The 24,699-nt window shown below is 34.6% G+C and overlaps 1 protein-coding gene across 4 annotated transcripts in view; it reads right to left on the bottom strand.

The window, feature by feature from the left end:
* Positions 1 to 589: 589 nt before the first annotated feature.
* Mre11 (MRE11 homolog, double strand break repair nuclease) overlaps positions 590 to 24,699 on the bottom strand; it is a 61,876-nt gene continuing 37,766 nt past the window's right edge. For all 4 annotated transcript variants that reach the window (XM_046462375.2, XM_046462377.2, XM_046462376.2 and 1 more), the window contains 6 exons: positions 19,627 to 19,846; positions 17,920 to 18,003; positions 8,193 to 8,251; positions 6,944 to 7,008; positions 5,384 to 5,459; positions 590 to 1,640 (listed from right to left, as the gene is read on the bottom strand). In XM_046462375.2, the coding sequence (XP_046318331.1) occupies positions 1,584 to 1,640; positions 5,384 to 5,459; positions 6,944 to 7,008; positions 8,193 to 8,251; positions 17,920 to 18,003; positions 19,627 to 19,846 (561 nt within the window). In that variant the 3' untranslated portion in view covers positions 590 to 1,583. The remainder of the gene's footprint in view (positions 1,641 to 5,383; positions 5,460 to 6,943; positions 7,009 to 8,192; positions 8,252 to 17,919; positions 18,004 to 19,626; positions 19,847 to 24,699) is intronic.

Below are 24,699 nucleotides of genomic sequence, written 5' to 3' on the forward strand. Positions count from 1 at the left end.
TTTTAAAGAAACTCATTAGAATGTTATAATGTAATTTTTGACTTAGGCCATTTCTAAGATGCTATAATATAGACATATCCATTATCTAAATGCTTCTTATAATTTGACAAGTTCCAGATATAATTATTCTGATGGTAATGAATATTGTTTAATCAACTATTTGCTTCTATCTATGAAGAAATGTCAGGTTGTTGTGCCACAAAGATCCACCATTTCCTTAAGGAGTCTTTAAACAGAACTGCCTCAAAGAATGAACTCTCTCAGCCAGACATAGTGGTGCCCGCCTGTTATCCCAGCAACTCAGAGGACACTGAGGCAGGAAGATCCCCAAGTTTAAGGCGAGCCTGGGCCACTTAGTGAAGCCTTATTTCAAAATAAAATTTTAAAAAGATAGTAGTGTAGTTCAGTGGTAAAAGATCCCTGGGTTCAATTCCCAGTACTGGGGGGGTGGGGGGGGGGTGGGAAGAAGGAATATTCTCAGGTATCTATTTTTTAAAGAGTGTTAAAAAGGAGAATGGGATTATTTCAATAAAACCTTCTTCAAGATTTCTGAAATTGCCCATTCAGAAATATTATATAGGAACCAAAGTTAAAATTAAAAAGTTTTATTTTTGTCTTTTTGAGATGGGATCTTAGGCTGACCTTGAACTGTCTCTCCTCCTACCTCAGCCTCCCAAGTAGCTAGAACTATAAGTATCTCTTTTATTGAAAAAAGTTAACATTTGTAAAATATAAAATTTATTTAACATTTTTCTTCCTATAAATAGATGTAAGAAAGAGAACAGCCTTAATGACAGAGAATAATAGAGACAATTGCTACTACTCAATAGGAACATAATGTTTTAAATTTTTGCTACAAATGGAACAAAAACTCAGTAATTCTAACAGACTGTTTTGGTTTTTTTTAAATAAAAAAAATCTATATAGAATTATTCAAACTTTTCAGTACTTCTAATCATTCCAAATCTTTGGGTCTACTACTACATGAAGCACTAGGGGAAAAAAAAGAAAACCCATACTTAATGACAAATAGTGATGTGAGGCACAGTTTCACAAAGAATGTTCACTTCTGGGAAATACAAAGCCTCTAGAAAATTATTAAAAAAAAAAAGAGGTAAAATTTTATAAGCTCTTTCCTTCAACTCTGGCTAAATTAAACATTAAGATACTGATAGTCTTTGATCATGAAGCAGAAATGTATAATGGTGGATTTATTTTACTACTTATTCAAGAACAACCTTTAAGCAAAGCCCTTATTCAGTAAGATATACACTAACATGTCAGTAAAATACATTTTAAATTTTACAAAGCATTCCCAAATAATTTAACAATCAGACTAAAAAATGAGAACCAATGTTATTTTTAAAGCCATCAGCTGAGAAACACCTTCAGTAATAGAGTCATGTTCAGGAAATGATACTTAAAAATATAAATTCCTACATATTAGTTTATCTGTTAAGTAAGTCTTTTTCAAAATTTTCAGTTCACAGAAACAGTTTTAAAATCTTTTAACTATGAAGTCTTTGCTTGAAATGTTTTGATTCTTTCTGTAACTTGAAAATTTCTAAGTTACATTGAATATATTATCTTCTGTTTCTTCTTAAAGAACCAATGTTCATGAAAGGATCATCATCTTCATCCTGAAATGACAAAGATGTTAAATCAGTGTTGTTCCATGTTGCCCTGAAGCAAGACAGAAGTTCGTAGGACAAAACAGTAGCAATGGTGTCAGTGAGAGCCACTTTCGCTTCACACAGGCTAGATTTCATTTTTTGCATTTCCTTTATAAGTGTGAAACATATAATTCAATTCAAGTTCTTAATGAGCATTAAAAATAAAATTTGATCCTGCAATATACGAGTGTATATACACATATATAATGAACACCCATTTCTCTCAGTGATTAGACTAAATAAAAGCAAATGAGGTATGGGTAAGCCAGGTAAAACTGAATTAAAACATTTCTATTTGGTCTGTCAATAGTTTTTTTTTTTTTCCCCCATTTCCTTCCCATTTACATTCTATTACAGTTGTCTGCTATCCTGAAAATTCACCAAAAAATAATGAATTCACATGCAGAAGGTCTAACTTAGAAAGAGCTGTAATTCTTAGTTCCCATTTCCCATTTAGGGCTAGAAGTAGATAGCTACTCTCAGACTACTGAAGAAACAACTTATCAACGCAACCTTTTGGGTTTTTGAAAAAGAAGTAGATGGAATATTTCAAGAGTTTCCATTCTGATGAGCTGTAAATTACATGCATGTTAGAAAACAACAGGAATATGAATGAGATATTAACTAAGAATTTAACTAAAGAAAATGAAAACTAACAAACCTCAGGTAAGTTCAAGTTATATAATTTAATGAGGGATAATATAAATTGATTATATTCTATAATTCAATATTCAGAGGTAAAATAAATTTGTAAATTTCTGATTTATGTTTCTATTAAAAAATTAATAAAGGAAATCATTAGCTTATGTTAGTTTTATTGATAGTATTAACAAATTAAAGTGTTAGCTAAATTATCCATCTCTGGTAAGAAATGGATACCTTGAGAAATATAAATTCACTTTCATTTACTGATTCATTTTCTGCTACTATCAAAAGCAGAACTTATTAAATATGAATCCAAAATGAAGGCCAATAGAGAGTTTTCTATCTTTGCAGTTAAACATGAACTAGTACACAAAATTTTAACTTTAATATATAACCACATGTATATACAAATGCTCTGCTTGCTTCTCTCCAAGAATAAATACGGTAACATTCAATAGATAGAAGAGGTCTTGCTGTCATTTTTCGGCCCAGCTCAAGTTGTTTTAAAACTACAGCTGAGATACAGGGAACTTGGAAGGAGCAGTGGAAGCTCAAAATGAAAAGGGTAATTCATATGCCATACCATGTATGAATCCTGAGGACATTTTGGAAAGTTAATAAGTAAGTCACAAAACAACACATACTGTATGTTTCCATTTATATGAGTTACCTAGAGCAGACAAATTCATAGAAAGAGAAAGTTTAACAGTGGGTACACGAACTGGGGAAAGAGGGAAATGGGACCATATTTAAAGGTTATAGAGTCTAGGTTTTGCAAGATTAAAAAGTTCTAACCTATCTATTATCCTGCATAAAACTCAAAGTGGATCAAGGACCCAGACATTTGACAAGAGACTCTGGACCTACTAGAAGAAAAAATAGGCCCAAATCTCCATCATGTCAGCTTAGGAGCTGAATTCCTTAACAAGAGTCCTAAAGCTCAAGAAGCAAAATCAAAAATCAATAAATGGGATTATATCAAAACCTAAACATCTTCTTCACAGCAAAGGGAACAATCGAGAACATTAAGAGAGAGTCTATAGAATGGGAGAAACTCTTTGCCATCAACTACTCAAAGTATTAATCTCCAGAATATATAGAAGAGCTCAAAAACTTCACACCAAAAACCAAATAACCCAATCAATAAATGGGCAAAAAAACTAAACAGACACTTCACAGAAGAAGAAATACAAATGGCCAACAAATATATTAAAAAAAAAGCCCAACCTCACTAGCAATGAGAGAATTGCAAATTAAAACTACACTAAGATTTCGTCTCACTTCAGTCAGAATGATAATTATCAATAATACAAGCAACAATAAATGTTGATGAAGATGTGGGGAAAAGGGCATACTTATACATTGCCGATGGGACTGAAAATTGGTGCAACCACACTGGAAAGTAGTATGGAGATTCCTCAAAAAACTTGGAATGGAACTACCATTTGACCCAGCTATCCCACTCCTCCTCGGCAATACCCAAACGACTTAAAATCAACATACTCTAGTAACACAGCCACAACAATGTTTGTAGCAGCTCAATTCCCAAAAGCTAAGATATGGAAAACCAAGCTAGATGCCCTTCAACAGAAGATAAAGAAATGCATAAAGAAAACAAATGGATAAAGAAAATATGGTACATATCCAGAATGGAATATTACTCAGCCATAAAGAGAAATGAAATGATGGCATTTGCTGGTAAATGGATGGGACTCAAGACTATCATGCGAAGTAAAATAAGCCAACCCAAAAGATTAAAGACTGAATGTTTCTCTGATATGTGGATGCTGACTCACAATAGAGTGTGTGTGTGTGTGTGTGTGTGTGTGTGTTTCCAATCTGGGGTGGGGAGATAGAGGTTCCCTGATTGAATTATGGAATGGGGGGAATGATAGGGGGTGGGAATGACGATAGAATGAATGGGACAAGACTTTCCTATGTTCATATATGAATGCACAACCAGTATAACGCCACATCATGTACCACCACAAGCATAGGAAGTTATATCCATGTATGTATGATATGTCAAAATACATTCTGTTGGACTAGGGTTGTGGCTCAGTGGTAGAGCGCTCGCCTGGCATGTGCGAGGCCCTGGGTTCGATCCTCAGCACCACATAAAAATAAAATAAAGATGTTGTGTCCACGGAAAACTGAAAAATAAATATTAAAAAAAAATTCTCTCTCTCTCTCTCTCTCTCTAAAAAAATACACTCTGTCATATATAACTAAAAAGAACAAATTTTTAAAAAGTTAAAAAAAAGTTCTAGAGATCTGTTTTACAACAATGTGAATGTATTTAATACCACTAACCTGTACGTGTTAAGATGGTTAAGTTTTATGTTAAAGTGCTTTTACTAAAATTAAATTTTTTTAATAAAAAGAAATAAATGAAAGGGCTGATAGGTCTAAGAGAAATACCTTCAAGGAATTCAACAAAAACTTGTAAACGTCCTTCAACTGGCAGTCATGTAGCTTTAATTCAACTTGATGAAAACAATAAATGAATGAAGGCAAGAGGCAAGTCTTGATCATACCTTTTCTATTCCTGCTCATTCAAGTCAGAGGAGATTTAACATTTGTCCGATTCAGACAATCACCTTGAGTTTCCTCTATACATCTTATCAGAAAGCATTTCACTCAATGCCTGAACACTCTGACGTAAAAATCACCACCAGACACCATCTTATATATGAAACATGTGGAGCACACAGTGGGTAATTATTCTATTAAAGTAACATTAAAAGCTCTTACATTATCATCACCAACATTTCTTCAAATATAAATGGTAAAAGCTAAAAAACTATTCTTAGCTTTTATCATTTATATTTGGAGAAATGTTAACTGGAGTGAACATCATCTTTTAAAAATCTGCAGGACTTTCATATGAGAAATTACACAGACGGGCACTCAACAGATGTTCCCTATTGACTTTTAACATTATAGTTCAAAGAAAAGCTATCAGTTAAACTATTAAATAACTTTTAGCCACTAGCTAGCAGTCTCTATTTACCTATCACAAAATTAAAAATTAATTAAAATTTAACAATAAAAGACTTTATTACCTCATCTGATTCAAAATCAACCCCTTTAGTTACTTGGCTCTGGGACATGTGCTTGCTTGCTGATGTGCTCGACCACCTGAGGCAAAAAATAAAGGGGAGGAGGGATAATAAACCAAAGACAATGACATAGAGAATGTATGAGAAATGCACTTCTAGTTAAGTTTCTCAATCCTGAAAGCACCCATGAATAAAAATAATACACAATTCCCTTCAATTGCACTACAGCAGTAAAACTATGTTTAGAAAAAGGACTCCTGGGCCGGGGTTGTGGCTCAGTGGTAGAGCGCTTGCCTAGCATGCATGAGGCACCAGGTTCAATCCCTGGCACCACATTAGAAAAATAAACAAATGAAATAAAGTTGTTTAAAAAAGGAAAGAAAGAAAAAGGACTCTAAAGTCAGAGTTTGGATCTCAATTTTTCCATTCACTAGCATGTGTCTTTAGACAAGTTTCTTTGTGCCTCAATTTCCTCATCTGTAAAATGGGAATAACAGTTTATTTTTTTATTAAAGATTCAATGTGTTAATATGCTGAAATACACACAGCACAACCTGACATATCAAGCACTGATCAGAGGCTTAATTATAATTATAGTTCTTATCACATATCAAAATATATCTATTATCATCCCTCACTTCTGAAAATTATGGTAACACTGAAATATTTTTTTTTCAAATCTCAGTTCTACAACAGAATAAAAGTATCTTTAAAAAGGCCCCACATATTAAAAGAAAGAAAAAAGGCCCACCAATCTCCAGAGGTTTTCTTCTACCAGAGCCCACACTCCTGGCTCTTTATTTGAGCCCTTCCCATAAGCACTCACGATAAGGGCCTGAGTCATAATTTCACACATAATTATGTACTGATTCAATCTTCCTTTAATGGATTCATAAATGGGTTCAATTCTTTCCACAATTTAAGTTGCCTGAAGGCATAACCATATTAAAATAGTTGTTATGTCCCCCATCAGACCTAATATAATGCTCAAAAAGAAAATATTTAAAAAGGTCACTGATTATTTTCTTCGTAGAAATTTCCATTAATTGAGTTTTAGCTAAGCAGTGTTCACCCAAAATGTTAATTCTGAAACAAAATGGTACTACTGAATTAAGTCAAGCTCAACAGCAACAGGCAAAAAAAAAAAAAAAAGGCCAGGAAAAGCATATAAATACTCTAAGGCAGAGTAAATCTACACCACCTCTTTTTAGCACTTAGTACAGCACCATGTGCAATTAAGTAAATAAACTATGGTAGTAAAGAAAAGCTGGAATCAAAAATTAACAAAATACAAAATTATTTTCTAGTAAACGGGAAGAAAATCATTGAGTAATAAAGACAAAAGGAAGTGAATTACAGGTTATTTACATTTTCAGTGACAATACTTAACAACACTGCAACAGTTTTACAATCTAGCCCTCTGTCTATTTCTTATTTCTGTACATACTCTACTAGTTGAAAATAATTCTGTTGAACTTATACAGCACAGAAAAATGTAAAACTAGAATTCTGGATCCTTTTTAATATTTTGGATTTTTTTTTTTTCAGGAAGTCCCCAACTACCTTTGATCTGTTTTTGAAGTAGTAGGAAAAATGTCATCCTCATCTGATTCATCCACCTCAATCTCCTAAGGGTAGGGAAGGAAACAAAGCAACAATTTTTTTAGAATGGAACATCTAAATATGAATTAAATAATTGAATCTGAAAGTGGTTTTTTAAAAAGTATATTAAAAAGTCACAAAAAGGGAGCCAGAAAACATGAAAGCAGTAACTATTAAAAATTAAAGTCAGCCTGACCTCCCTTCAATGTCCCTCTTTATTCACAAATGGTATTCTCTACCGCATGTCTTAGCTCACTTCTCTCCTTGCCCACACAAGGCCTGGGTACCTACAGGATACAAACTGGTGAGTGACTTGCACAGGCTTGAGGGCAGTGGTGACCTGTGATGTTCTTCCTGGATTCCGATGAGGAGCTAGAACTTCAGTGTTCCATCTCCAATTTTAAATGAAGTATCTAACCATGTGAGAAGTACCAGGTGTCTGTTACATTTGTCCCTGCTAAATACCATTTGTTAGAGTAAGAACCAACAAAGATATTTCTGATTTTTTATTCCATCATGCAAAATACTAGCTATTCCTTGACATTTTGTTATCTTGACATGCAACACACACATAAGCTGTCTTCACCTAAATGAAGCACAGATGAGGATAAAGCCCCTGAAACAACATCATGTAAGGCCAAGGATGTTGCTAAACATCCTACAACATAAAGGACATTGCTTCATAAAAAAAGAATTATCTGATCTAAAATGTCAATAGTGCTGCTAGAGAAACCTTGATATAGGAGGAAGAGCACTGGCTTGGAAGTTAAGACATACGGGTTTTGAAAGTGAGGTACTAGAGGAGTCAAGCCCATTCTAGACTCTTTGGAAGCCAAAGGAAGAGGAGAAGGCCCATGTGAAATCCGAGCAAACCACGGAGATCCTTAGGCTCCAACCTTTAGTCTGTGTTGAGTCTAAACTTGCCTTGGATGTTAGTATTCCACACACATGCCCTTTTGTTTCAGTGTTGTTACCCTTGAAAATATTACCTTACATACACTCCTTATGGATATTTAGTAATGTGAACCACTATTTTTAAAGGAAGAAAAGAAATAAGAAGAATTCTGAGTTGCCCTCAGTCTATGTAAGTGATAAGCATCTTCTGGCTTTAATAGGTCCTCTTTTATTTACTTTGCAAGTCCAAGAATTGACAATTCGTAATGCAGGAAACATAAATTATTAAAAGAGAACTATAAAACCTTTTTCTTACCTCTGAGTAATTCTTAGTAGCAACATTTCGGGAGGGCTGCTGTCTCACAGTTTTAAAAGCTAGAATGCAAAAGATAAAATACCATTATGTAATTCTTAAAATAACTTAGAAAAATTACACATTTCTTTAGCTGAAGATTTTATTTTGTTTTGTTTCTTTGGATTTTTTTCTTGGCTTTTAAAAAATGCTTTTATTAGTACATTACAGTTGTACATAATAGTGGGGTTCATTTCTACATAATCATATATGCATGGAATTTATTTTACTCCATTTCAGTCCCCAATGCCTCCTCTTTCCCTCTGCTCCTCCCTTCCCCTAGTCCCTTTCCCTCTGCTCCTCCCTTCCCCTAGTCCCTTACTGGTCTTAGCTCAATGTTTTTTAATTCCTATCTGCAAAAATCCATCATGACCAAGTATAAAACCATCTGTACCTTTTAAAATCGGAAGGCATATGGAATTGCATGTTCAAATAACTCAAGCTCTACCTGTCAGCCTTGCGCTTATTCAAATATAGTAACAGCAGTATTCACAAATACACCCGTACTAAAAATACTTAAAAATAATACCCAAAACATAAAACCTGACCCCCAACCACTGAGCTACAAAGATAATGAAGGTAAACCTCCCAATACCTTCCTTCTTTGTAGTCAATGATAGATTTTCTGTGGCTACATTATGAATTTTCTCATTCTATCTTGGTAGCCATATTTGGAAGGGTATTGGATATAACAGAACTATATCAGAAGGAAATTCTATAAAACAGTACATCTTTCTTTTATTCCATGATAAAACTTTCCTATGAATCTTTTTTTGCTTTATAAACTAGGTTCAAAGTTGAGGTTTAGCTAGCCCTTTACCTTTCCCCTTCTTTTCCCTTGAGATAAAAACTAAGGAAGGAGGAAGGAAGGAAGGAACGAAGGAAGGAAGGAAGGAAGGAAGGAAGGGAGGGAGGGAGGGAGGGAGGGAGGGAGGGAGGGAGGGAGGAAAGGAGGGAGGGGAGGGAGGGAAGGGAGGGAAGGAAGGGAAGGAAGGGAAGGAAGGAAAGGAAGGAAGGAAGGAAGATTGATTAACAAAGCCAACCACTCAAAGAATCTTTCAGAGTACAAAATTTCCTAGTCTGAAAACCTCAAGAATCTTTCTACCTAGCCTACATTTACTATTTGCTCCTGTTTCCTGTTCTAGATTCTATCCCCGATCTTGTGATGTCTGTCTGAGAGGAGAGATGAAAGGCAGCAGCAAAAGTCTGGTCTGCTCTCTCAATTTTGGTCTCACATCCTACTCTACTAAAAAGGCTAGCAAATGAACAGAAAAGCCAATGACCATGACACTTGCAAAGAATATTTCTGCTCAATACTTATTTACTATCTCCTCAAACTCTGAGATCCTTTAAAAGAAGAAATCTTTCTTTTAATCCTCAGTGGACAGAAAAAGATGAAGATTTATGAAATAAATTAATTTTATCAGAAAGATAAGCATACGTTTTGTTAGAAAGACAATATATTACAGTGGTTAAGAGGCCTGGTTTTAGAGTTAAGACTCATTCTGACTTCCTCCCCAGGTAACTATGACAAGTTCCTTGTCTTCTTTCAATCTCAATATACTCAATTGTAAAATACTGTTAATACTTTATCCAGAAAATTTGTTGAAAAGATAAAGAGGTATTTAACGCAAATTGTTTTGGCAAATGCCTAGTGGGCAATGGGCATTCACATACGTGGAGCTGTTAGTGGCAATACATGCAGCAGCAGCAGTGAATCTCATGATGGTAATCACACATAAATAAGTGGCGGCAGAGGCATCTTTTAGTTGCTCAGTCACTGTCCTTGGCTAACTTTAATGGAAAAATCTGAGCTGTCAACTCTTCTTCACAACTGCTGTTAGCTAAAAGTGTAATTTCTACTGTTCCCAAAATTTCAGCAAAGCAATAGACCTCCAAATTCCATGGAGCTTATTAAAACAGAATTTGGCTTTTATTTTTCTCTTCACTCCTCCATTAATAATGGGGATATACAAGTTACAGTTTTAATGGTGCTTCTGTCCCAGTGTGATGACAAACATAGTTAATAGCCCATGGTTATTTTTTTAGAGACTTAAAAATAAAAACACCAAATCTAACAATAAAAATATTTCACACATTCATATTAAAAACATCAGTTTCTTTTTCAAAACAAGGCCCCCAAATTAGGAGGTAATCAATTAAATCAGCAAAACTATGAGATCAAATCAATTAGATAAAAGATAAATTTAGACTCATGATTTATATAGCATCCATCTGGGGCTAGGGATATAGCATAGCAATAGAGCACCACCCTGGCATGCAAGAGGCCCTGGGGGGTGGGGGAGTACCACTAATACTAACTAGTGATCATCTATTGAGCTTTTTTTTTTTTTAAAGAGAGAGAGAGAGAAAGAAAGAATTTTAATATTTATTTCTTAGTTTTTTTCAGCAGACACAACATCTTTGTTTATATGTGGTGCTGAGGATCGAACGCAGGCCGTACGCATGCCAGGCAAGCGCGCTACTGCTTGAGCCACATCCCCAGCCCATCTATTGAGCTTTTACTAAGTACTGTACTCAGTATCATGTATACTTAAGTTCACTTAAAATAACTATTCCATGAGATATGTACAACATTGTCAATTTTATAGCTCAGGGATCTGAGGTTTTCTGAATAATCACAGTTTACTCTTACTGAGACCTACCATGTTTAGACACTTGCAGGTCCCTCACGTAGATTTTCTCAGTAATTCTCAACATGACCCAATAAGGTAGAAACAATCATTACCCCACTTTAGAGATGAGGACATAGAAACTTCAAGATGGAAAGTGTAACCAATCTGCTGAAGGACACATAGCTAGACAACGGAGGAGTTAGGAGTACAAGCAAGGTCTTTCTGACTTCGGAATCATGCTCTAACCTTTACACTCTACAATCTCTGTGTAATTTTCATTTAATCAAGTTCAAGAATTTAATATGCATCTACTATGTGCCAGGCACTATGGATGCAATAAACAATAATGACCCAGCCATTGTTCCCCTAGCACTTACAGTGCAAGGGTAGCAGGTAACTAATGGGCCTGACCAGACCAAACCAGGACTAACTCTAGAGCTGGGTTCTAAACCATAATGCTACTCTGCCCATGGCACCACAATAAGATCTGGACCTTAAACACAACTCAAGGGGATCTGAAGCTTCAAATTAATGTGGTTTACTGACATAGCCTCTTTCAGAGGGGACTATTATTACTTTAAAAAATAATGTCATGATGCAGGCACATCAATGTTTATAGCAGTTCAATTCACAATAGTCAAGCTATGGAACCAAACTGGGTGCCCTTCAACAGATGAATGGATAAGCATGGAGGATTAGATGAATCCTAGATAGGGAAGAGGGGTGGCAGGGAAAGGGAGAGGGCAGGGGATTAGCAAGGACAGTGGAATGTGATGGACATCATTATCCAAAGTACATGTATGAAGACTCGCATTGGGTGTCAATACTTTATATATAAACAGATATGGAAAATTGTGGTATATATGTGTAATAAGAATTGTAATGCAAAAAGAAAAGTATACGAATAAAGGCATGAATTGGGCTGAGGATGTGGCTCAAGTGGTAGCGTGCTCGCCAAGCATGCATGAAGCACTGGGTTCGATTCTCAGCACCACATAAAAACAAAATAAAGATATTGTGTCCACCTAAAAACTAAAAAAATAAATAAATATTTTTAAAAAAAATTTTAAAAAATAAAGGCATGAATTGGCATGAACATACTATATATACAAAGTTATGAAAAACTGTACTCTATGTGTAATAAGAACTGTAATGCATTCTGCTGTCATGTATTTAAAAAAAATAAAATTAATAAATTTTTTAAAAAATGTGGTATATATATACACAATGGAATATTACTCGGTCATAAAAAAGTACGAAATTATGGCATTTCCCAGTAAATAGATGGAACTAGAGACTATAATACATAGTGAAATAAGCCAATCCCAAAAAAACCAAAGGCCAAATGTTTTCTCTGATATGCGGATGCTAACACACGATAAGGGGGCGTGGATAATAGAAATTCACTGGACAATCCAGTGAATGAAGGGAAGTGAGGAGGAATGGGAATATGAAAAACAGTAGAATGAATCAGACATAATTTTTCTATGTTCCTACGTGAATCCACGACCAGTAGAACTCCACATCATGTACAATCATAAGAATGGGATCTTAATTAGAATAAGTTATATTCCATGTATGTATAATATGTCAAAATACACTTTACTGTCATGTGTATCTAAAAAGAACAAATTTTTAAAAAGTGAAAAACAAAATAATGAAGTCAATCCAATTTGTGATAATGTACCATAACTGGCCCTTTGTCTTTCTACCCCAAAAGGAAATTTATTCCACACTCTCAATGCATAACAGGGCAGCTGTTATTAAATAAAAAGATGCTTTCAAAGTCTCTGTTGGCATAGTGATTCTAAAAGAAGCTGACACTGTCAAGTGAAAAATGCTCACAAACAGTATGAGCTAAAGTCCTCAATGCAAAGGAAGCGCTACAAGTGAATTCCAAATAAGTAAGGATAAAATCTCTGTATCTATTCACTATTTTTCATACAATGCTTCTCCTGAAAACAATCCATGCTGCTCCTCAAGCAACAATAGAAAAATCTCAATGGTATTTGAAAAGCACATGACGTAGCACAGAATTACCAGGCCAAAACAAGAAAAGCTAGAACTCAAAAGAAGTACTAGTCCTTTTCCCTGAGGAACCATTCATTCATGGAAACATTAATGTTGGCTTTTAGAGAAAAGCTGAGTGAGACAATGCCTAGCGGTGGTGGGAGACTGAGGCATTTCCTCGACACCATAAGCTGGCACTCCAACTGATAAAGAGAGAAGCAGAGGTAAACAAGATTTCATAAGTGCATGTCATGCCCCAACAACCCTCAAGTTGTACATTTAGTTTTAAGAGGCCTAAGATTTATTTTTTCAAAATTATTTCATGATTTTATTACTTTACATTTATCTCAAAATAAGGTTTTATTTTATTAGAACAATAAACTAATTTAAATTGACCTGTTTCACACAAATATATGTATACATATATTTTTTTATATGTTCTTTTTAGTTATATATGACAGAATGTATTTTTACATAGTATACATATGTATACATATGTAGTATAACTTCCCATTCTTCTTATAAATGATGTGGAGTTATACTGGTCGTGTATTCATACATGAACACAGGAAAATAACGTCTGATTCATTCTACTATATTTCCTATTCCCATTCACCCTGCCTTCCCTTCATATTACCCTTTGTCTAATCCCAAAGTACTTCTATTCTTTTCTACTTTTACCTTTACAGTGACTTTGTATCAGAACATTCAGCCTTTGATTTGGGGGGATTGGCTTATTTGATTTAGCATGATAAACTCCAGTTCCATCCACTTATCAGCAAATGCTATCATTTCATTTCCCTTTAGGGCTGAGTAATATTCCTTTCTGGATATGTACATTTTTTTATCCATTCATCTGTTGAAGGGCACCTAGGTTGGTTCCATAGCTTAGCTAATGTAAATTTCGTTGCTATAAACACTGTTGTGGCTGCGTCACCACAGCATGCTGATTTTAAGTCCTTGGGTATATGCCAAGTAGGATAGCTAGGTCAAATGCTGGTTCCATTCCAAGTTTCCTGAGGAATCTCTATACTGCTTTTCAGAGTGGTTGCACCAATTTGCAGTCCCACCAGCAATGTGTGAGTCTACCTTTTTTCCCACATCTTCACCAACATTTATTGATACTTGTATTCTTGATAATTGCCATTTTGAATGGAGTGAGATGAAATCTCCATGTAGTTTCAATTTGCATTTCTGTAATTGCTAGAAATGTTGAGCATTTTTTCATATATTCATTGACCATTCATATTTCTTCTTCTGTGAAGTGTTAAGTGGCCTAAGATTTGAGGTGCCCTAGAAGTCTGGAGAAACAAAGACAAATCTTTTCAAGAAGAACACTACTTCATCCAAGGTCTGATTATTCCTACTGACAAATTTTCTAGGAACAACAGATAACAAAACATCCAAAGAAATAAGTCACCATGGATAACAAACAACAGAAACAGAATTCACAAAAGAGGCCAAAGACATTCAGGCATTAAGTCATAGACACAAAACATAAAACAAGTGTCCTTACTACGCATACAAAAAATAAATAAATAAATAAATAAAGACCTAAAAACATCCACAGGGAATTCTTAAAAACTATGAAAAGTGACAGATCATATTTAAAAAGAATCAGATAGAATTTCAATACCGGAGTCCTCCCCCACCCCCCCCCCCCAAAAAAAATTCCAATTAACTAAAAATACAAAAGAATTTCAGAATAGATGAGTTAGAATATAGATCAGATATTGAGAGCTGCGAAAGAATCATTGCTTTGAAGTATGTGACCTTGGACAGCAAGAGGCCTCTCCTGGGTGCCTGGAGAAATGCCCACTCCCAAGTGGCTCCTGTTGATAGGGAGAATTCCATTCTTGTCATGGAATTTACTAGATCAAAAGCCTTGAATTCAAATCCCAGCTGCCTGGAGGTAGAAGAGTTGGGTTTAAACAGGTAAACCCCAACTAAGCTGTTTTACTTAAAACTTCCTCCTGTTTACCTCAAGCCTTTTCATAGTGAATCCCTTTGATTTTTAAAACCTATATGATAAACATGCAGAACTTCAGCTCATTGTTCAGTCAGATCCCACCAGGGCTGATTCACCCACTGAGTCCCACTTTTACCTGAGTAGTTCCCTCCCTTCCTCCCTCTCTCCCTCCCTCCTTCCTTTCTTTCTTTTTTTATTTTTACTTTTTGTGGTGCTGAGGATTGAACCCAGGGCCTTGTGCATGCGAGGCAAGCACTCTACTCCAGCCCTATCTTTATTTCTTGTACTTTCTTATTTTCCTAATCTGCCCACTGCCTCTATTTGGAGAACTGTTCACTCGCTGTGCAGGTCATGGTGATAATCAGATACGATTATTCAGAATGGAGTGCAGGAAAATAGCATATGCAAGAGAAATTAAGAATGAGCCAGGGGCAGTGCTGCACGCTTGTAATCCCAACGGCTCAGGAGGATGAGGCAGGAGTATCCTGAGTTCAAAAATCCCCAACCTCAGCAAAAGCAATTTGCTAAGCAACTCAGTGAGACCCTGTCTCTAAAATAAAACACAAAAACAGGCTGGGAATGTGGCTCAGTGTTCGAGTGCCCCTGAATTCAATTTCTGGTACCACTCTCTCCCAAAAAGAATGAAAAGGTCTCACAGAAGGAGGAATAAAATAGGAATGAGGAAATATCTGAAGGGATAACAGACAAGGCTTTTCTAGAATGATACAACACAAATTCAGAGATTTATGAACCAATAAACCCTAAGCAGCATAAAAAAGAGCACCATACTTAGATTTATAATAACAAAACTATAGAACACCAAAGACAACAAGGTGAGGGGAAAAAAATAGATTACTTAAAAAAAAAAAAAGAAAAAGAAATGCAGCTTAATTAACAGCTGATATCTTAACAACAGAGGAAGACTGACTTTAAATGATTAATTCTATTCACTCTATCAAGGAAAACTTCACATAAGTAAGCTAGGCAGAGCAAAGGTCATTGGGGCTAAGATAAAGGCAGGCCATCTATAAGTTGCCATCTGTCTGTAACATGCTAATCAACTTCTGGTGGTGTAACATAGAAGTGTTCATATTTTATTCACTCTCTTTTTCTCATTTTGTATAACAACAACATTTCATAAATGCCTACTATGTGCCAAAAATTTTGTTCAGAAAAGCCTAGTACAGTATGGATTATCATTCCTAATTAACATGTAAACAACCTAGGACTGTGACCTACTTGAGTAAAGTCATAAAACTTCCATGTTGAATTCAGAGTTGAACTTGGCCCGCATTCTTTACAATATAAGATGCTGCCTTTTTTTTTTTTCCGCCTTCTTTGCTTTTGTAACTGAGGTATCAGAAATGGAAGATCTTCTTTCTGAACACCATTCTCTACCTAGCCAAAAAGACAAGTTTCTGAAATCAAAGCTAAGGATATTAGAAGACTCTTCAAAGTGCTGAATAATACTTCAGTAACTAGACCTTTATCTCTTCCCCTGCACTGAAGTCAACTCAAAATGGATCAAATATATCTAGGAATTACACCAGAAACTATGCAACTCCTAGAGAAAAACATGGGGTCTACGCTCCAACATACAAGAACAGGCCATGACTTTCTCAACGGGACCCCTAAGGCTTAGGAAATATGCCAAGAGCTAATAAATGAGACAGCATCAAATTAAAAAGTTTCTGCACAGGAAAGGAAACAAGATCAAGAGAGAACCTACAGAATGGAACAAAATCTTTGCTAGCTACACTTCTGATAGAGGATTAATATCAAGAATATGTAAAAAACTTAACACCAAAAAAATCAAATAACCCAATAAATAAATGGGCAAATGAACTAAAAATACTTCTCAGAGTAAGAAATATAAATCACCAACAAATATATAAAAAAATTCAACATCAATAGCAATTAGGGAAATAACAAAACTACACTGAGATTTCATCCCACTCGAGTCAGAATGGCAGCCATTAAGAATATGAACAAATTAGATGTAGAGAAAAGGAATACTTTTTCACTATTAGTGAGATTGTAAATTAGTACAACCACTATGGAAATCAGAATGGAAGTTCCTCAAAAGACTAGGCATGGAACCACCATGACCATCTATACCAATCCTCAGTATTTATCCCAAAGAATTAAAGTCATAACACTATAGCAATTCACGCATACTCATGTTATAGTAGCACAATTCACAATAGCCAAACTGTGGCACCAGCCGAGGTACCTATCAATGGATGAATGGATATCAAAACTGGGGTATATAAACACAATGGAGTTTTATTCAGCCATAAAAAAATAGGAAATCATGACATTTGCAGGAAAATGGATGGAACTTCAGAACATTATGTTAAGCCAAAAAACTCAGAAGGTTGAGGATCATATGTGTTCTCTCACATGTGGCAGCTAGAGGGAAAAAAGAAAGATGGTGGTAGGGAATCTCATGAAAATCAAAGGAAGATCAGTAGAACAGAGGAAAGGGACCAAGGCGGGGAAGACAGAGAAGACAAAGAAAGGGAAAATCCTGATGAATGATGTTGGCCAAATTATACTGTTATGTTGTGTGTGTACAAAGATATAACAACAAATCCTACTTTTATATACAACTGTAATGCACCAATAAAAAACATGTAAATAAAACAGAGAGTTTTAATTGATCTGATGATTGTGTCCATTCTCTATCATCAGTTGCCATTCAATAAAGGCTGAAAAACTTCCTTTAAGGGAGAGATAATAATTCTTTACAAGGCAGCTTACTTCTCCTTTATTTTTATATTAATTAGATCCCATACTTCACTTTGCTAGGCAATCATGATCCCTCTGCCAAAGATAAATAATAATTCTATTTGTCTAAAAGAAATGATTTAAAACATTATTAAAGTTTACTCTCCAATAGTTTTGATGCATAACAAAGATCTTTTAAAGAATAACTTATCCTATAATCTTAATAGTCCTTTAACTGTAATGAATGCAATACAAATAAATGAGGGCTACTATGAGGGGTTTCCTCAGTCTTTCTAAGTTGGAATTTATAAGTTCTGCTAGATAGTCACTTGCAGCCTGTACTCACCATCTATAATAGACATATTTCTAGATGTTGACACAGTGGCCTTTGAGTTCCTGCTTCGAGTAGAAGTCTCTAGAGCATTGCCTGCTATTAGAATAATGAACAGTCAATACACAATCCCAACAGTAACTAAGGCTTTTTCAAACACCACCAAAAAATGAAAACTATATAAAGTTATGCCAAAAGTTTGTAAAAACTGTAATTCCAGTCACTTGGGATCTGAGGCAGGAGAATCATACCAGCCTCAGCAACTTGGTGAGGCCCTAAGCAACTCAGCAAGAGCCTATCTCTAAATAAAACATTAAAAAAAAAAAAAAGGATTGGGGATGTGAGTAGTAGGTAAGCATCCCTAGGTTAATCCTTGGTTAAAAAAAAAAAGAAAAAAGTTTGCAAAAAGCCAAAGGCCTATATTAGAAAATGTAGAGTCTGACCAATCAATTTTCAGACATTAGACTAATGCTTTTAGACTATGTCTGGTTCACATTCATCCATTTAAAATTTCAGAAAAAAAATTTTGTAAATATGAAGATAATGATATCACTGGAAGATGGAGATTTCTCTCACTGAAGACTTAAAGCTAAATTACTATTCATTTTGCCAACTTATAATTCACTTGAATAAATATTTAATGAAAATAATTAGGAAATTTCTTTAGGGACGGATTTAAACAACACATTAAGAAGTCACTGGATGACCATTTTTCATTGTCTGGACTATTCAATAGCAACAATAGTATATTAAATACAGAGATAAAAATAATTTTAACAATTGGTTTTAAAAATCAAATTATTTTGGGGGGGTAATTTTCCTTTTTGAATGAATTTTATGGAGAACACTTTATAAGATTGCAGGTATTTTACCTTAAACAGTAACAAAAATAATTCTTTTATGATCTGAAGTAGTCATTACCTAGCCATTTTCCTTAATGATTCATATTTGTCTCATTATTACTTTGCACATGTGAGAGAAAATGTGACAATAAATGTACCCATAATGTACTATGAGAGAAATACAATAAAGCTTCAAAAAAATATAGGTTAAGAACAATTAAAACTCTATGTTGGCAGGGTATGTTGTGGCACATGCCTGTAATCCCAGTGGCTCAGGAGGCTGAGACAGGAGGATCATGAGTTCAAAAGGCAGCCTCAACAAAAAGTGAGGCGCCAAGCAACTCAGTGAGACGCTGACTCTACATAAACCACAAATTAGGGTTGGGGTTGTGGCTCACTGGTCAAGGGCCCCTGAGTTCAATCCCTGGTACCAACAAAACAAAACAACAACAACAAAAAACTCAATTTTGCAGGTGACCATTCAAAATTCACTTAAGTTAAAGGTACATGTCAAAACTTAAAATGCCTTTTGCATTATAATAATCAAATTGTAACTGGGCATGGTGGTATACACCTATAATATCAGCTACTTGGACTTAGGCAGGATGATCTGCCTGGGAAACTTAGTGAGACTCTGTTTTGAAACAAAAAATAAAAAGGGATGGAGATGTAGCTCAGAAGTGTAGCACTTGCCTAGTATGCACAAGACCCTGGATTCAATCCCCACTATTGCAAAAAAAAAAGGAAAAAAATGTTTTTTAAAAAATCATGTTCCAGAAACAAAGACGTGTAATAACACAATTCTGACCAAAAGATACTAGGTACTACTTCCCACTCAACTTCCAAGTCTGCAGCATGCAAGACAATATTTAGTACTAACCTCTGCCTCTTTGAGATCCTCCTCTTGATGCTGAATTCTGCCCTCTGCCTCCTCTTCGACCTCTGCCTCGGCCTCTTCCTTTGTTGAGTCCTGCTGAGATGCTATCATCAGAGTCATTTGCCATCTGTTCTGCTAGATCTATACTCATGAGGTCATCAGCACTAAAGGCAGATGTGTGGTCTTCTGATTGACACCTGAGAGCTCGGGCCCTATTCATGGCCTGTGTAACAGGAAAAACACACATCAGAAAATAGTGCAGCATCTTGACAATCACTAATTTTGTCATTCAGATGAACAGTTAATATTGTCAAACTGTACATTTTATTATTTTTCACTAACTGACTATAAAAGTACAAAAATTCAATGTATTTGTATAAAAAGTATAATCAAAGTCGATGTCTATTATCTGTCAGGTCAATTTATAATACTACCTGTAAAATGAAACCTTTTGAAAAGGTTTACCAATCAAAATAGAATTTAAAGAATCAAAATTTTAAAAACTAGATGGAAATCTGGCTATAACTCCTACTTCAAAACCACACTTATGAGCTACTTTTTAGAATGAGCTCTTAATAAACAACAATAAAAAAAACCTACACAAAGTAGTTATTTTCTCTAGGTGGTGAAATTTCAGGGTGCTTATCTTTTCTTTTTTATTCTTATACCTTATACAATATGCTTTTTCTAAAATGTTTGTTTCCATAAACAGAAACAATAAATAATCTCTTACAACTATAAGCATATTAAGGTTTGAGAAGGAATAAAAATTGTGGAACTAACAATATGCCACAATTTTTTTATTTTGATAAGAAACCATCCAGAAAAGATAAGTTTGAGACTTAATCAAATATTCTAACTCTAAAATGAATACAGATTTTTAAATTAAAAATTGAATAAAAGCAATTCTGCCTTGTCTCTTTGCTTAAACTAGTAAATGTAAAAGGAGTACAAAAACAAAATGCATTTTTCAATAAAACTAGAAAATAATTCCAACCCCAAACACATAATCTATGAAGCAGAGTGAATAAATACAATGAACACTTGAGGTGGCTAAGGGAGAAAACTGAGAAGACTTCAGGAAGTGTAGAGTTCTCCAAAACAAATACAGATATCCCAGGATGTTATGACAATAGTTTTTTACTTGGAAAAGCAAGTTCTTAATCTAATAGATGATCAGAGCATTTCTAAGCATTATGGTACCACAAACGAGAGGCAGGACTAAAGAGAAGGGAACAAGGCATGCAGGGTAGAAATAGGAACGAAGTGTGGATAGGGCATACCAAGTAGACTAATTCAGTATTTAAAAAGTTAGGAAAAATAAAGACTTATGACACAATTGTACATAATTTGGAGAATTAGTAACATAAACTAACCAAGAAAAAACATGTTATCAACAGACTATCAGATAATACTGTTAAAAGAATGACACCACCAAAAAGAACAACCAAAAAATTTCATAGGTAAATTCAACCAAATTTTCAAAGTGATAATTCACTTGGTATTTCAATAGTTCTAGAACACAAGGAAAGAAATCTTCCAAATGTTTGCAAACATGATACTGACAAAGGACCATACAAAAAGAAAATTAAAGATCAAAAGATGTAGTAATATATCATGAGGGCAAGGATGAGGGTAATAAAAGCATTCATACTATCGTGAGAGAGCAAACCCAAGTGATCTTTATAGCAGTAACTAGAATTTAAAATTCATATGCCCCATTACAATTGTTATTATTTTTTTAAAAGAGAGAGAGAGAGAGAGAGAATTTTTTAATATGTATATGTATATATATATATATATATATATATATCTTTTTTTTTTTTTTTTTTTTTTTAGTTTTCGGCAGACACAACATCTTTGTTTTTATGTGGTGCTGAGGATCGAACCCGGGCAGCACACATGCCAGGCGAACGCGATACCACTTGAGCCACATCCCCAGCCCTACAATTATTATTTCTTGAAGTTAATTACCAACCATCATTCCAAATTCTACATTTTTCTCTTTGCCCAAACACAGTATCATCATCTTTATCAAACATTACATTTGAATAGCACTTTAACTCTACTTTTCTTATGCAGATTTTCATCATCCCAAACTGAAACTCTATATCCATGTCTGTTTATTTATATCAGGCTCTTTTTTTCATTCAGCATAATGTTTTCATGTTGTAGCACATATCTAAATTTTATTCCTTTTAAAGATTTAACCAACATTCCATTGCAAGTAGGTACCACATTTTGTTTATCCACTCATTTGTTCATAGACATTTGGATTGCTTCTAACTTTGGCTTCTTTGTCATATCTACTTGAGTCCCTGCTTTCAATACTGTTGGTTATATACCCAGGTGTGGAATTGCTAGATTATATGGCAATTCTGTGTTTAATTTTTGGTTGCATCATTTTCCATCCCCCCAGCAATGTATGGTGTTCCAATTTCTCCACATTCTTATCAATACTTGTTATTTTCTAAGTGTGTTTTTCTTAATAGCCATTCTAACGGGTGTGAGGTGGTATCTCACTGTGACTTTTACATTTCTCTAATCATTGGTGATGTTGAGTATCTTTCCACCTGTTTATTAAACATTTGTAAATCTTTAGAAAATTGTCTATTCAATTCCATTTCCCACTCTTTCAAGTGGGTTTGTTGTTATTGGTGAGTTGTAGAAGCCTTTTTAAAATATATTGTGGATACTAATCCCTTTGATATATGGATACATTATTTGCAAATAAGTTCTCTCATTGTGTGGACTACCTTTTCACTCTGCCAATAATTTCTAGTATCACATTTTGAAAGAGATTACCAACCCTAACTCTAATTCAGACAGAATATTAAGAAATCAGATAAACTAAGGACTATGCATAATATTTAGAAAAGTTTTTATATTCTTAAAAAGCTATTAAAAAACAACAACAGGGGTTGTGGCTCAGCATAGAGTGCTCACCTAGCACATGGGAGGCACTGGATTCAATCCTCAGCATCACATAAAAGTAAATAAATAAAATAAAGGTATTGTGTCCAACTAATATATATATATAAAACAACAAATTAGTATATGTGATTGAGACTACATATGATCTACAAAGTCTAATATTTACTGTCTGGCTCTCTGTTTCAATGTGAACTTATAATTAAAGAAAAATTTTTAATTTTTTCCATATGAACAAGAGTTTCAAAGTATAATGCTTTTTTCCTAAATGAAAGGACTAATATTTTTGTTTTGTCTGTTTGTTTAAATAATTTAAGCAATTATACTGGGATTAATATTCTGATCTAAATGATTATACAAAGCTATGAATTTGCATCTTGGGAAAATATCAAACTCTAACACCCAAGTTCGAAATAGTACACTGAGGCTGAAAATCTTTAATATCCTATGTATACAATGCTGAAAATTTTACCAGTGGTTTGAATGTGTCCCCCAATTTCATGTGTTAGAAATGCAAATGTTAATAGTATTGAGAGGCAGGACCTTCAGGAGGTGACTGGTCATGATGGCTCTACACATATGAATGAATTATCCATCCATGAATTAATAAATAAATGAGTTATCAAGACAGTAGCTTGGGCTGAGGTTGTAAGTAGAGCGCTTTCCTAGTATGTGTGAGGCCCTGGGTTCTATCCCCAGCACCATATAAAACGAAATAAAGAAAATAAAGGTATTGTGTCCATCTACAGCTAAAAGTATTTTTTTAAAAAAAGAGAGGCTTTATTATGAAAATGAGATCTCTCTAGCACACTTGGTGCTTCACCATGTGATGTCCTCCACCATGTCATGACCCTGCAGGAAGATATCACCAGCTGCTCACCAGATGCTTGCACCATGTTCTCTGGACTTCCAACTCCAAGTACTGTGCGCTAAACAGATGCTACTATTTATAAACTGCCTGTCCTCAGACATTTTGTTAAGAGCAACAAAAATTGGACTAAAACACCTAAGAAGCCCTGGTCACTTGCAAAAGTTTTAGAAATATAGTTGAAAATCTAAACTCATTAAGGTCTTTCCTCTGAAAAATTCCAATTTGAAATGTGTCATATCCTTTCCTACCTTCCTTATGTAAAATGTGGAGGGTTTTTTGTTTTGATTTGTTTTTTTTCCAGTGCTGGGGATTAAACCCAGCACGTCATGCATGCCAGGCAAGGGCACTACCACTAAGCTATACTCCCAGTCCTCATTTTTACCCTTTCAAAAGATTAAGAAAAAATTGAAGCTAGCATCTTCAAACATAAAGGACCCACAGTAAGAAAGATTTCTATGTTAAATTGAAAGAGGTAATCCTAATTAAGCTAGATGATCCAAGAACCAAAAAAGAACACTTCTTTCTAGCCTGCATTTTTGCTATTTGGCAAACTCTTTTCTATTTTAAGAGCAACTTGTAAAATGTAAAAAAAGGTAGCAAGGGATCCATAATCTATTGGCTCTTAAAAATAACTTAGCTTTCAAAAAAGAACTTATAAAAGTCATAGCAGTTACATCTATGTACAGTGATTTTGATGTCATTCATAATGGTTTTATAAGTTTTTAGCAATTCATTGGTCATGCATTATTATTATTATTATTATAACCTAATACTTTGATAATACAAAGGATGGTGGACAAATTTAGATTTCAAGGTTAAAACAGGTTCAAACTCTAGCCCCACCATGTGACCCTGAGTCTGGTCTCAGTCTTACTTGTAAACAGGAATTAAGATAGTGTAAGTAAGGCACCTATCAAAAAGAATTCAATAAATACTTTCTTTAGAGCTACTAAATGAAGAAAATCTTATGAACATAGATCACACCTTTTTCTAATTTTTATTTCTATCTAAAGTGGAACATGTAACCCATAACTGTTTAAAATGTCTGCTGATGGAAAGCAATCAAGGCAAAACCCAAGAGTAAATAATTTATGAGGTAACTTTTAAATACTAGTAGGCAAACATAAAACACTAAAGACAATCAGGAAAAAAAAAAAGAAAAGAAAAACTGGCTGGGGATATATCTCAGTTGGTAGAGTGCTTGCCTCATATGCACAAAGCCCTGGGTTCAATCCCCAGCACCATAAAAAATAAATAAATAAATAAGAAAAAAC

Source organism: Marmota monax, unplaced genomic scaffold (genome assembly GCF_021218885.2).
Source record: "Marmota monax isolate L192 unplaced genomic scaffold, Marmota_monax_Labrador192_F-V1.1 WCK01_AAM20220418_F8-fsc00104, whole genome shotgun sequence".
NCBI lineage: Eukaryota > Metazoa > Chordata > Mammalia > Rodentia > Sciuridae > Marmota > Marmota monax.